Consider the following 13,125-nt stretch of genomic DNA (forward strand, 5'->3'; position numbering starts at 1 on the left):
TGTATTATTATATTATACAGTTCACATACTTTTAAAATTTTTAGATTTTGATTTTTAGAATACTTTTATTAATTCTTTGAGAATTTCATACAATGTATTGTATTTTGATAATATTCACCCCTGCAACTTCTCCTAGGTTCATATCCACATTCCTACCAACCAAAATTCATGCTCTCTTTTAAAAACCTATTCATGGGCTGGGCGGTGGTTGCACATGCCTTTAATCCCAGCACTCGGGAGGCAGAGCCAGGTGGATCTTTGTGAGTTCGAGGCCAGCCTGGTCTACAGAGCAAGATCCAGGAAAGGAGCAAAACTACACAAAGAAACCCTGTCTCAAAAAAAACAAAAAACAAACAAACAAATAAAAACCTATTCATTTTAATTGTATGAACATATGTGTATCTCTGTGTTTATGCATGTGAATGAATGTGCCCAAAGAAGCCAGAGGCATCATATCTCCAGGAGCTGTAAGTGGTTATGAGAAGTCTAATGTGTGTGTTATGCATGCTCTTAACCACTGAGTTAATCTCTGTAGCACCTCAATTTAAATACTTTTATATACAAAATAGGAAGATCTATCCATTCACTCTGTTAATTTTGAAAGTACTGTACCAGATAGATGTTGAGGATACAATAAACTAAAAAGGCATATTCTTTGCCCTAAGAAAGGTAAGTGAATTTGATAAATACAGTACAAATGATTTCTATCAGAGTGGTAGAACTACTTGGTATTCTGAAGTCACATTAAAGGGATTCAGCTTAGTAAATTAGGATAACCTTTGACTACCTTAATTTCTCCTTCACATTTAAGGTAAGTATAAAATCTGGGAATTTCCCTTATAAATATGCAAGTGTATATATGTATGTATGTACGTATGTATGTAAAATACATACGTATATTCTCAGATAGAATAAGCCAATCCCTTTTCTGTGATTTCATGGACTTTGCATACATCTTTATTACTGTACTGTAAGCTTAGCTTTATTGATTGATATCCTTTGTTCATTGAGTTCTTGAAAGTGGATGCCAGGCAGTAGTGGCACACGCCTTTAATCCCAGTACTCAGGAGGCCAAGGTAGGCAGATCTCTGTGAGTTTGAGGCCAGCCTGGGCTACAGAGTGAGTTCCAGGACAGGCTCCAAAGCTATAAAGAGAAACCCTGTCTCGAAAGAAAAAAAAAAAAAAAGAAAGTGGAGAAAGGTTTTTTGTTTTTGTTTTTTTTTGCTTGTGGCTCTAGTTCTTAGTATCAAGGTAAACAAAAAAAAAAAAAAAAAAAAGAGAAAGAGGCCGGGCGGTGGTAGTACACACCTTTAATCCCAGCACTTGGGAGGCAGAGGCAGGCGGATCTCTGTGAGCTCGAGGCCAGCCTCATCTACAGAGCGAGATCCAGGAAAGGCACAAAGCTACACAGAGAAACCCTGTCTCAAAAAACCAAAAAAAAAAAAAAAAAAAAAAAAAAAGAGAGAGAGAGAGAGACAAAGAGGAAACAAGGAATGAAGTAGGGGGCAGGAATCAACATTCTCATAGTAGGATATATTTCCATATTCGAGTAAATCAAATTCAATGTCATTTGGTCCTCCATTATGACCAACAACATGAATTAACACGATGGCTTGCCTATATAGTGGACGTTACCTCCAACAGTGGTATAGAATTAAATGAATTAAAAACTATTACACCCCTCAGCAGTACCACACCCTAATTCAATTAACCAATCCTAGAAGCTAATGCCAAATTTTTGACAACTCACAATGAATGTTAATCAGAAAACCTACATTCATGAGCCAGAAGAAAACACCAGTTTACTGGTCCTTGAACTTAATGGCTTATTGTGGACAACAAACAGCTTATCTGAAATCTTCAGTTCATCATAATCATTAACAAGAAATGATGCTGTGCCTACTAATTGCACTGTCCCATATACTCTTGCTTGTTTCATGTTGGATAAGATGTAAAAGGTTTATTTTTTAATTAACTCTGGGAAATTCATTAGTCTAATAGATGAGGCTTGGGATAACAATATAAAAAAAAAACTAACAGCCATGTTTACAAGTAACAAAAAGAAAAGGAAAAAAAAACATAGGATATATAGGCCCACAATGAATTCTCTTAGGCTGGTAGTGAGCAATGCTGATTTGATTCATTTCCTTTCCAGGAGAAAGAACAGCTCATAAAAATATACGCAAGAGTAGACTGGTAAGTAAGTAGTGGGTGTTTCTTTGCTATACTGGTGGCAAAAAAAGAAGCAGAGCCAACAGACAGCAATAAAGTGAAATAAGGTGCTTACTTGTAGAGGTCAGGTTGAGGCTGTTCACATTCAATTGCTGCTCGGAGGTTATCAATGGATTCGGCTGTACACAGTGCAATGGTATCTCGTACTGCATAATGTGTCTATAGAAAGCACAAGATAATCAAATATAAAGTATTTCTTTGTATAACTGTATAGCCAACTGATTTCAGAAACAGCACATTTTAGAATAAGAGGGTTAAGCAGAATATTATAAATGTTGACGGACATTCTATACCACTCTTAAAATATGTTACAAATAACTAGGTAACCCTGTTCCAAAAGGATTTCAAAGGTAAAAGAAAAACAAAAACCTTCCTTGACACTGACACTGGAGTGTATTATATTTGTAGCATGCATATAATTAACTGAAATCCCCATGAAGATTTTAACATATTTTTTCTCTATTACATAAAAGTTTAAAGATTTTGAAACTGTTCAATATGGATGTATTTTATATAGAAGCAGAAAGATAATGTCTTATACTCAATGATTAAAATATTCTACATATGTGTACCATACTCTTATTCATCCAAAATGCAAGACAAGATCTAATGATCCTGTTTATAAACTGTCAATAAAGTTTAATGCAGATTCAAGTATTATACCACTCATGCACAAAGAAAGCTATTGACACAGTCTTTAGGGATATTAGAGAACTTCTTGCTTTATATTTAAAACTACTGCCTGACTTTAAGAATTCTGATTTATTGCCACTTAATGAATAAAAGAAAACTGAAAATTTTCTTCCTCTAAACAATATTTTCTGCTGTGGAATGTTCTGTATGGCAAATGTGTTGCTCTGATTGGTCAATAAATAAAACACTGATTGGCCAATGGCTAGGCAGGAAGTATAGGTGGGACTAACAGAGAGGAGAATTGAGAGAACAGGAAGGCGAAGGGAGACACTGCCAGTCGCTGCCATGACAAGCAGCATGTGAAGATGCTGGTAAGCCACGAGCCACGTGGCAAGGTATAGATTTATGGAAATGGATTAATTTAAGCTGTAAGAACAGTTAGCAAGAAGCCTGCCATGGCCATACAGTTTGTAAGCAATATAAGACTCTGTGTTTACTTGGTCTGAGCGGCTGCGGGACTGGTGGGTGAGAGAGATTTGTCCTGACTGTGGGCCAGGCAGGAAAACTCTAGCTACACAGGCTACCTTCAAACTCATCAACCCTCCTGCCTTGACCTAATGAATGCTAGAAATACATGTGTGGGCCACCTCGCCCACCTCCCATTGTGTCTTTCACAAGCAAGTATCCATAGTTTAAAGATGGAGAATCTAGCTACAATTTTCAATGTTAGAGAATCTTTAGGTAGATTTCTCTATCTTTTTTTTTTTCATTTTTTGAGACAGGGTTTCTCTGTGTAGCTTTGGAGCCTGTCCTGGAACTCGCTCTGCAGGCCAGGCTGGCCTAGAGATCCACCTGGCTTTGCCTCCCAAGTGCTGGGATTAAAGTCATGTGCCACCATGCCAGGCTAGATTTCTCTATCTTGATAATCCCTAAAATATAACTCAGTATTTGAACAGCCTAAGACACCAGTAAATTAGTGTTGTGTGCTTGAAATACAAAATCGGTAAATACTAACAAGTAAAGCTTTTATTTCACATTCTGAGTCCAACTCCTTAACTCCACAGGGAAAAAACAAATAGAAGACCTCCCCAAAGATATACCCACATGATGGGTGATGGTGCCGTACATGCTGTGAATGTGTTGCTCGCATTGGTTGATAAATAAAATGCTGATTGGCCAGTAGCCAGGCAGGAAATATAGGAGGGATAAACAGACAAGGAAAATTCTGGGAAGAGGAAGGCTGAGTCAGGAGTCGCCAACCAGACAGAGAGGAAGCAAGATGTGAAGGCAGAACTGAGAAAAGGTACCAAGCCATGTGGCTAAACATAAATAAGAATTATGGGTTAATTTAAGTGTAAGAGTTAGTCAATAATAAGCCTGAGCTAATGGCCCATAAGTTTTAATTAATATAAGCTTCTGAGTGATTATTTTATAAGTGCCTGCAGGGTCTGTGGGGTTGGGCAGGACCAGAGAAAACTTCAGCTACAGCCACATGTGAGCTTATTAGTAATACTACTTTTTTTCTTTTAAACAGGATCTCTCCATGCAGCACTGGCTGGTTCAGAATTCCCTATGTAGACCAGGCTGGCCTCAAACTCACAAAGATTCACTTGTCTCTGCCTCTCAAGTACTGGGATTAAAGGCACGCACCACCACACCAAACCAGAATTACTCCTTAAAGGCAGCACAGAAAGGACAAGTCTTTATGCTCCGTGGAACACTGGATGACCACGGCCAAAAACTGGCTTTGCCAGAAAGTACCAGCAAAGTACATTATCACCCATTTTGATTAAATTGACTATAACATACTTAAAACTCTTCCTAGTTACAATAAATAAAACATTTATTAAACTATTTCCTAAGGTATTAAAATATGTAATGAAATTACTCCATATTAGACTGGGTATATCACAGGAGTATTTATTTAATTTTACGTGTATGGGTGTTTTGGTTATATGTACATCTGTGTACCACTTGTGTGCCTAGTGTCCGAACAGGTCAGGGCATGCCCAAGCAAGCCAGGGACTCGGATCCCCTGGAAGTGGAATTACATCTGATTGTGAGCTACTATATAGGTTTTAGAAATCGAACTTAGGCCCTCTAGAAAAGCAGTTAGTGCTTTTAACTATAGCACTATTTCTTCAGACCCAGAATAAATGTTTTAAACAAACTATACAACCTTTTAAAAATAAAAATAGATGAATTAAAGTTACAATACTTGAAGTATTTTTGTAGTTATGTAGTTTGGGCTCACAAGTATTCTCACTTGTAAAAGCCTAGGGTAGTAAAATAGCTCAGTGCTAGTTCTACTGTGCATGTGTGAGCCAAGAGTTCAGTCCTAAGTACAACAACAAAAACACAAACAAAAAGTTAACTGAATTATTTCAATATTAAATTTGAGTGGTGCTATAAAAATTGTGATGCTTTTTTGGTTAGGGCATGGTTCCCCCCATCCTCAACAATGCAAACCTATTCTCCAGGGTGGGTGTTTACTCAGAAGCTCAAATATAATTACATAACCACTGTCTACAAATACAAAACTTACATGAATAGTAAAAGCGAGGTAAGGGATCAAGGAGTGTTAGGAGACAGTACTGTCTCATTAACCATCCTGAGAATAAAATGCTCAGGTCAGGTTTAGTCTCCATTACCTTGCAATTAGATTCACCATCAAGACTGGCTGTAGTGACATAACAGGTTCCATCAGTTGTGCAGGATGACAGAAGAATAAGATCACAGGGAAAGGTTTCATCTGCCTGTACTTCTACTACATCACCAACCTAAAATATCAGAATAAATATTTTCAATTCTAAACAAAGCATTCAGTATAGCTCACATTAAAGCTACAACTTTCTTAAGAGCCATCTACAGATTTGAGACTTTGAGAGTATCTTAGCACTCTCCAGCACATGCAAAGAAATAAAAGATTATTACTAAACATTCAGACTCCTCTTAAAGGGCATAAGGACTTAGGATACTTTTGGTCATGTTATAAGAAATTCTGACATCCATGTGTTCTGTGTTCTCTGATATTCCTGAAACTGATATGTAATGAGACAATTTTTACTACCATTTAAAGAACGAAGCAAGAAAAGCTATAGGTTTCAAGTTAGGTACTGCATAATCACAGCCCTCCACATTTTTACTTTGAACCACATATATTTCAGCATATTTTGTATGCAGTTGTGATTGTTGGGTTCCTTCTTTAGTGTTCAGAAAACTTCAGCTAATTGAGAAAAGTATCAATTTTCCTCATAATTAGGGGGGGAGAGGTTCTTAGGTAAGCTTTCCAAGAATTCATCTATCAGAAGAACCAGTTAATATAGCAGTAAAAATATCTCATCAGCAAGTATCCTGAACTCAAGTAGAAGAAAAACTTGAGAGATGAAATCTTGAATAATTCAATGATGCAAAGAACAAAGCATAAAACTGAAGACTTTTAAACCTAAATTCATGTCCCAGCTTTGTTACTAAATAATATAACCTCAGATAAATGTCTTAGATGATTCCAATAAGTGCAAAAGATGATGATGATACAAGCAAAACATTAATGTGCACATATTAACTTTCTGATGGGTGTCAATAATACTTAGTAATGCAATGTAACTACTTTATTCACAAATTGAGAATAACAGAGTATATTTCTTGAGAAGGATATAAGAAAGCCTTCAGATAACACTTCCCAACAATTTTCATGATGAGGATTTTAGGCCTATTCAAATGGAAAAATTATTTTCTTTGTTAACATAAATAAATATCCAAGATCACCAGAATTAGCAATTATAATTAAATTAATTTTAAAGTATTATTCTATTTTTTAGATGTTTCCTTCCACAGTTACGTAAGTGCTTAGGTTATGATATAACCATAGCTATATTTAAACGTATAGAAGAAATATCACAATGGGCTAGGCCAGGCAGGCTAAGGAATTTAGGCTTCACTCTGAAGCCAAAGGAGAAGGCAACTGTAAGGAAAGAGAATGATTCAATCAACTCATAGTTCTGTTTCTATTTACCATTTAAAAACATTTAAATAAATATGTACTAGTGTTTTGCCTACATGTATGTAAGTGCACTGCATGCATGCCTGTTGGTTGCAGAGACCAGAAGAGGGTGCCAGAACCTTTGAAATAGAGTTGTGAGGAGCTATGTGGGAGCTAGGAACTGATCCCAGGTCTTCTGCAAGAGTAGCAATTGTTCTTTTTGTTTGTTTGTTTGTTTTTTTGAGACAGGGTTTCTCTGTGTAGCTTTGTGCCTTTCCTGGAATTCACTCTGTAGACCAGGCTGGCCTTGACCTCACAGAGATCTGCCTGCCTCTATCTCCCAGTGCTGGGATTAAAGGCGTGCACCACCACCTCCCAGCTAGCAATTGTTTTTAACCTTTGAGCCATCTCTCCAGTCCCTCTATCATTTTTAAAGGGAGCTGACAAGATGGCTCAGCAGGTAAAGACACTACCAAGTGTGATCACCTCAGTTCAATCCTCAGAACCCACATGGTAGGAGAGAACTAATTCTCACAATTTTTCCTTTGCTCTCCTTACATGGACACTGCAACATGCATGCATACCACATATATGCACACAAATAAGCAACATACATAAAATAAAAAAATAATAAAACTGATTTCCTGTCCTGTCTCCCTTCCAAGGGTCTTATTATTCTTTGCCTTGCATATTCAGGCCTCTGATTATATATATATATATATATATATATATATATATATATATATATATATATATATATTTCATTTGCCTGCACTGATGGCTAAGTAAAGCATGTGTTCAGTGCCTACAAGACAGAATAGGAAATTAGATCCTCTGAGATTGGAGTTATAGATGGTTGTGGGCCACCATGCGAGTGCTGGGGATCAAACCAGGCTCCTCCAGAAAGAACAGCCAGTGCTCTTAACCACTGAGCCATCTCTCTAGCCCTAGATGATCTGTTTTATAACACCAAGGGAACACATGAGGAAAAATGACTATCATAAACGTGATTAATAAGAAAACAAACAGCAAAGTAGAGTGGTAGAAATTGTATATTGACTAGGGCTTTATGTATGATGAACAAGTTCTCTACAACTAAACTACAGACATTAACAGATCAATAAATTACACAAGCTGTCCTTGTACTTGCTCTGTGTAGGGCAGGGAGGACTTAAACTTGTGATGTCTCTGCCTCAGCCTTCTGAGTCTGGATTACAGGTCCCTGACACTAGGACCAATAATAATTCAAGTAATTTTTTTCTATTTTAATTAACTTATTGCATGTATATCATGTGTGTGGGCCCATGTACCACAGTGAGTACTTGAAGGTCAAATGAAAACTTGTGGGAGTCATATCTCTTCTTCTACCATGTGGATCCTTGGAACTGAACTCAGGTCATCAAGCTTGGTAGCAGATGCCTTTACTCACTTAGCCATCTCACTGGCCCTCCAATCAATTCTTTTTAATTAATTAAACTTATTCATTTATTTTACATCCAGGACACAGTTTCCCCTCCCTCCTCTGTGGAATATTTTACATCCAGGACACAGTTTCCCCTCCCTCCTCTGTGGAACAGTCCTTCACACTGTGTGAATATATGTCACTGTAATTGGTTTAATAAAAAAGTTAAAGAGCCAGTAGTTAGGCAGGATTTTCAGGGCAGAGTCTGGGGAGTCTTGAGGAAATGAAGAGAAAGCAGGACATGAAATTGTCGTACTGAGAAAAGGTACCAAGCCACATGGCACAGCATAGACAAGAAGTATGGGTTAATTTAAGTTATAAGCACTAGTTAATAACAAACTGAGCTATTGGCCGAGCATTTATAATTAATAATAAATCTCTGTATGATTATTTGGGAACTGGCTGGTGGGACAGAAAAGTCCACCTACACCCCTCTCCTCCCATTCCTTCCCTCTGTGCCCCCCATAAACTCCTCCTCTGTTTCTGTGCAGAAAGGGGTAGGCCTTCCATGGGTGTCAACAAAGCATGGCCTATCAAGTTGAGGTAGGACTAAGCTCCTCCCCTTGCCTTAAAGCTTGGTAAGGCAACTCAGTAAGAGGAATAGGTTCCCAAAAGCCAGCTAAAGTGTCAGGGACAGGCTGCACTCCCACTGCTAGGAGTCCTACAAGTAGACCAAGCTATACAACTGTCACACATATGTACAGGGCCTAGGTTGGTCCTTAGCTGTCTGTCCAGGGTCTTTGAGCTCCTAAGAGCCCAGGTTAATTGTCCCTATGGGTTCCCTTGTAATGACTCTGACACACAGTCCTCCTCTACCAGCTCGTACAATCCTTCCTCCCTCTCTTCAGCAGGACTCCGGAGCTCAGCCCAGTGCTTGGCTGTGGATCTCTGCATCTGCTTCCATCAGTTACTGGACGAAGCTCTCTGATGACAATTAGTGTAGTGGGGGACATTTCGGGGTCACGTAGAAACCTGGTGCAAGGGAAACTCCCACCAATTTACAAAGATAACCCCAGCTAAGACTCCTAGCAATAGTGGATAGGTAGCCTGAACTGGCCATCTCCTTCAAGCAATTCTTAAAGGCTAGGTATAAGCTACAGTGACAGTTTAGAGTCTGCACAAGCTTCAGAGTTAAGAGTGGACCATTTCTCAGCTCTTTTCCACAGGTTCCTATTGTGCTCATGAGAAAGCATGAGGACCTAAAAGGACCATCTTTACTGGTACAGCCACAGGAGTGATCAACTGCTATGGGGAGACAGGCACAAGGCATGAGAGCATCATGGACCCCTCTTTATAGGAAGCAAAAAGCTCATTTACATCTAGGACAAATGCAGAGAAGAGGTAGAAGAAAGAAAACACAAGCAAGCTGTTGCAAGAGATGAGATAGGAAGCCCATTTATACAAAGAACCTGACTCCCATGAGAGATAGGACTGTAAGACTAGAAAACTAGTTTTATATGCTATATAAAACTCAGGTGCATAGTGCCAATATTGAGATTGGTATGGGAGAACCAATAAATTACTCTGTTCCTATCTGGCGTTTCATATTAAGTAACAAATAAGAAACAGCAATATACTGCTTTGAGAGAGAAGCAAGGGAACAGAAAGAGGCATATACTGTTAGGCCATCTGGAATATGATAAAGGAAGATGGTGAAAAAGTAACATTAGGAAAAACACTCCAGCACCCCAGGTCCAACACAAAACTCAGCATAACTGCCATCAATCTTTCAAAAGAATGTAAAGCTCAGTAGTGTATTAATAATAATAATAATAATAATAATAATAATAATAACAATAAAAGAAACAATGACAACCTGACTAGACTGACCCAAATACCAAACACTAAAGTTCTGACAGAAGCAGAGACAGGTCCATTTCAGAAAACATATACTACTAATCTCCATATGAAGATATTAAATCTAATGAAGTGAAAACTTATATCCACATAAAAACCTATATTTGAATGTTTGTAGCAACTTTACTCACAATTGACAAAAGTGTAAAGTAAAATATATTCCTTCTCTAGAAGGTAGATAATCAAGTAAACTGTTATATTCAGATAAATTAATATTACTCATCACTACAAAGAAATGAGCTATCAAGCCATGAAAAGATATGGAGGAAATGTAAATGTTTACTAAGTTAAAAAAGTCAGTCTCTAAAAAAATGGCAATACATGGTATAGTTCCTACAATATAATATTCTGGAAAATGAAAAAAGATGTAGTAGTAAAAGTGACTACAGAGATTAACGGAGAATGAAGAATAATGAGGCACAACACTGATATTATCCTATATGATGTTACAATGTTAAATACATGCCATATATTTGTCAAACCTCACAGAATGGACAGCACTAAGAGTGAACACTAATGTAAACTAAATTTTATATGCTAAGGGAGGAGGATTACTGATGTTTATAATAGAAAAGGGTCCTTGTATGTGGCAGAGCATTGGCTATACAGCTATACTTTGTTAAAATTTGCTGTGAACATAAACCTGCTCTAAACAACAAAGTTTATTATTTAAAAAATCTACTGGCAACCAAAAAATTTGATGTGGCAAAATTTAAATGTCATCTGGCAGGGATCTTATTTGGTAGAAGAAGCAAACAATGATTAATTTGAATAAAATATGAATACCACCTTGCTCTGTAAATATATACAGTACACCCCCTGTGCAAAAACGGTTTTGTAGTTCATTAAAATTATCATAAGACTAGCAATTCTCAACCCAGGCATATACTCAAAAGAACTGAAAACTGATAATTCAAACAAGAATTTGTCCTTGAATGTTCATGGCAGCAATATCTATAGCTGCCCCCAACAGAAACATTAGCTAGTAAATAAAGAAAACGTGGTACAAACATAGACTATGTTATTGTCTAACCATCAAAAGAAATGAATTATTGATACATGCTACAACACAAATGGATTTTTAAAATATTCTGAAAGATGGAAAACACAAAGTTCATGTAGTGGATTATTTCATTCATGTAAAATATTAAAACCATAAATTCATTGAGAAAGGTTAGTGCTGACAGGGCTTGGGTAGAAGAAATAATATGTAATGAGTATGGAGTTTCCTTTTCTAGTAATGTAAATAGCTATGGTTATATAACATTAGTTATATAACACTGCAAATGCAAATAAATGATACTGATTTGTACATTTTCTTTTTTGTTTTGTTTTGTTTTGTTTTTTTGAGACAGGGTTTCTATGTAGCCCTGGCTGTCCTGGAACTTGCTCTGTAGACCAGACTGGCCTTGAACTCAGAGATCCGCCTGCCTTTGTCTCCTGAGTGCTGAGATTAAAGGTGTGCACCTCTACCCCCCTGATTTGTATACTTTCAAGTGTACATTTTTATCATGCAAGACTGACTGCAGTTCTCCTGAGTGGGGGCCAGGGAAATGACTCAAAGAGTAAAAGTGCTTGCTTCGTAAGCATGATGACTTGATTTTGAACCACAGAACTCATTTCAGAAGGAGGGAACCGACTCCAGAAATTGGGTCCTCTGAACTCCACACATATTCTGTGGCATATACACACACTTACACCATTAAGAGTAGCTTTAAAAAGTAAAACAGTACCTTGATTTTTTCACTTTCTTTTCTCACTCGTTCTGCATTTTCAATAATGTAAACAGTACTTTTGTTAACTTCATTATCAGCTCTGTGTCTAAGCCAATCTTCATATCCCTAAAGATAAGAAAAATTGTATTGATAACTTTATAATGTTAATTTCAACACAGAATGCCACAAATACAATGATGAACACATTATTAGAAAATTTGAGGCAAACTTTAAACATACTCCTTAGGCAAATAGCTTTATTGGATTATAAGGTTCCTTAATTCTTCAGATATATGTTAAAGATAAAACAGGTATTAGAGACTTAACATTCTTCATTGTGAAAAACTATGACTTATTCCTCTAATGAATGCCTATGTTGTGTTTAAGTCTGAAGAATTAAGGAACGTTATAATTGTTAGAATTCCTAGCCACTCCCCGAGCTACATGGCTGCACATGCACTGTTCAGTAGCCAGGCAAGATACTTTGTCATCCCAGGGCCTTATGTCCTATGTAATTCCTGTGTTGGGTGATCACGTAATCTATGTGCAGGTGTGGCATAGCTACATAAGATATGCGCATGTGTGAGGCAATCTATGAAAGAGGGTCCCACTTATCCCTTCGCCCCTCTTCCTGAATGATCTTTCCATAGGCCTAAGCACCCCTTTCTGTTCCTTTCCCTTAATAAACTCTTATAGTGGGTTTTGTTGTACCTTGTGGCTTTTCTCACACGGTAAATAGCGCCACTTAATGAATAACATTGCACAGCTTAATAAATAACAATAATTACTTCTACTTTGTTGGAAAGATTTATTTGTTCTTATTTTATGTGTGTTGGCATTTTGCCTTCATGTATACCTGTGCACCATGCATGTGCAGTGCCTGGGGAGGTAAGAACAGGGTGTCGGATCCTCTGGAACTGGAGTTATAAATGGTTGTGTGCTGCTACATGGGTGCTGGGAATAGAACCTGGGTCCTCTGGAAGTGAAGCCAGTGCTCTTAAATACTGAATCATCTTTCCAGCATGTCTTTCTACTTTTAATTTGAAAAATAATTGTTCTGACATTTTTTTATAAACTTAATCACTTAGAAATGGAATTCTTCTCATGCAGAAAGTAGGAAAATTTGAAACTGTTTTGCCAGAGAATTTACATTGTAGAGATAACAATTAAAATTTTCCACTGACTTAATGATTACAGAAAATAGAAATTGGTATTTGCTTTTAGAATTAAAAAATAATCAGAGA

General features: G+C 37.2%; 1 protein-coding gene across 2 annotated transcripts in view; it reads right to left on the reverse strand.

Moving 5' to 3' along the window:
• The window catches only part of Atp11c (ATPase phospholipid transporting 11C), a 178,875-nt gene that overhangs the window by 81,671 nt on the left and 84,079 nt on the right, over positions 1 to 13,125 (reverse strand). For both annotated transcript variants that reach the window (XM_059250219.1, XM_059250218.1), the window contains exons 5-7: positions 11,900 to 12,007; positions 5,517 to 5,645; positions 2,288 to 2,391 (exon numbers count right to left, since the gene is read on the reverse strand). In XM_059250219.1, coding sequence (XP_059106202.1) covers positions 2,288 to 2,391; positions 5,517 to 5,645; positions 11,900 to 12,007 — 341 coding nt within the window. The remainder of the gene's footprint in view (positions 1 to 2,287; positions 2,392 to 5,516; positions 5,646 to 11,899; positions 12,008 to 13,125) is intronic.

Source organism: Peromyscus eremicus, chromosome X, assembly GCF_949786415.1.
Source record: "Peromyscus eremicus chromosome X, PerEre_H2_v1, whole genome shotgun sequence".
NCBI lineage: Eukaryota > Metazoa > Chordata > Mammalia > Rodentia > Cricetidae > Peromyscus > Peromyscus eremicus.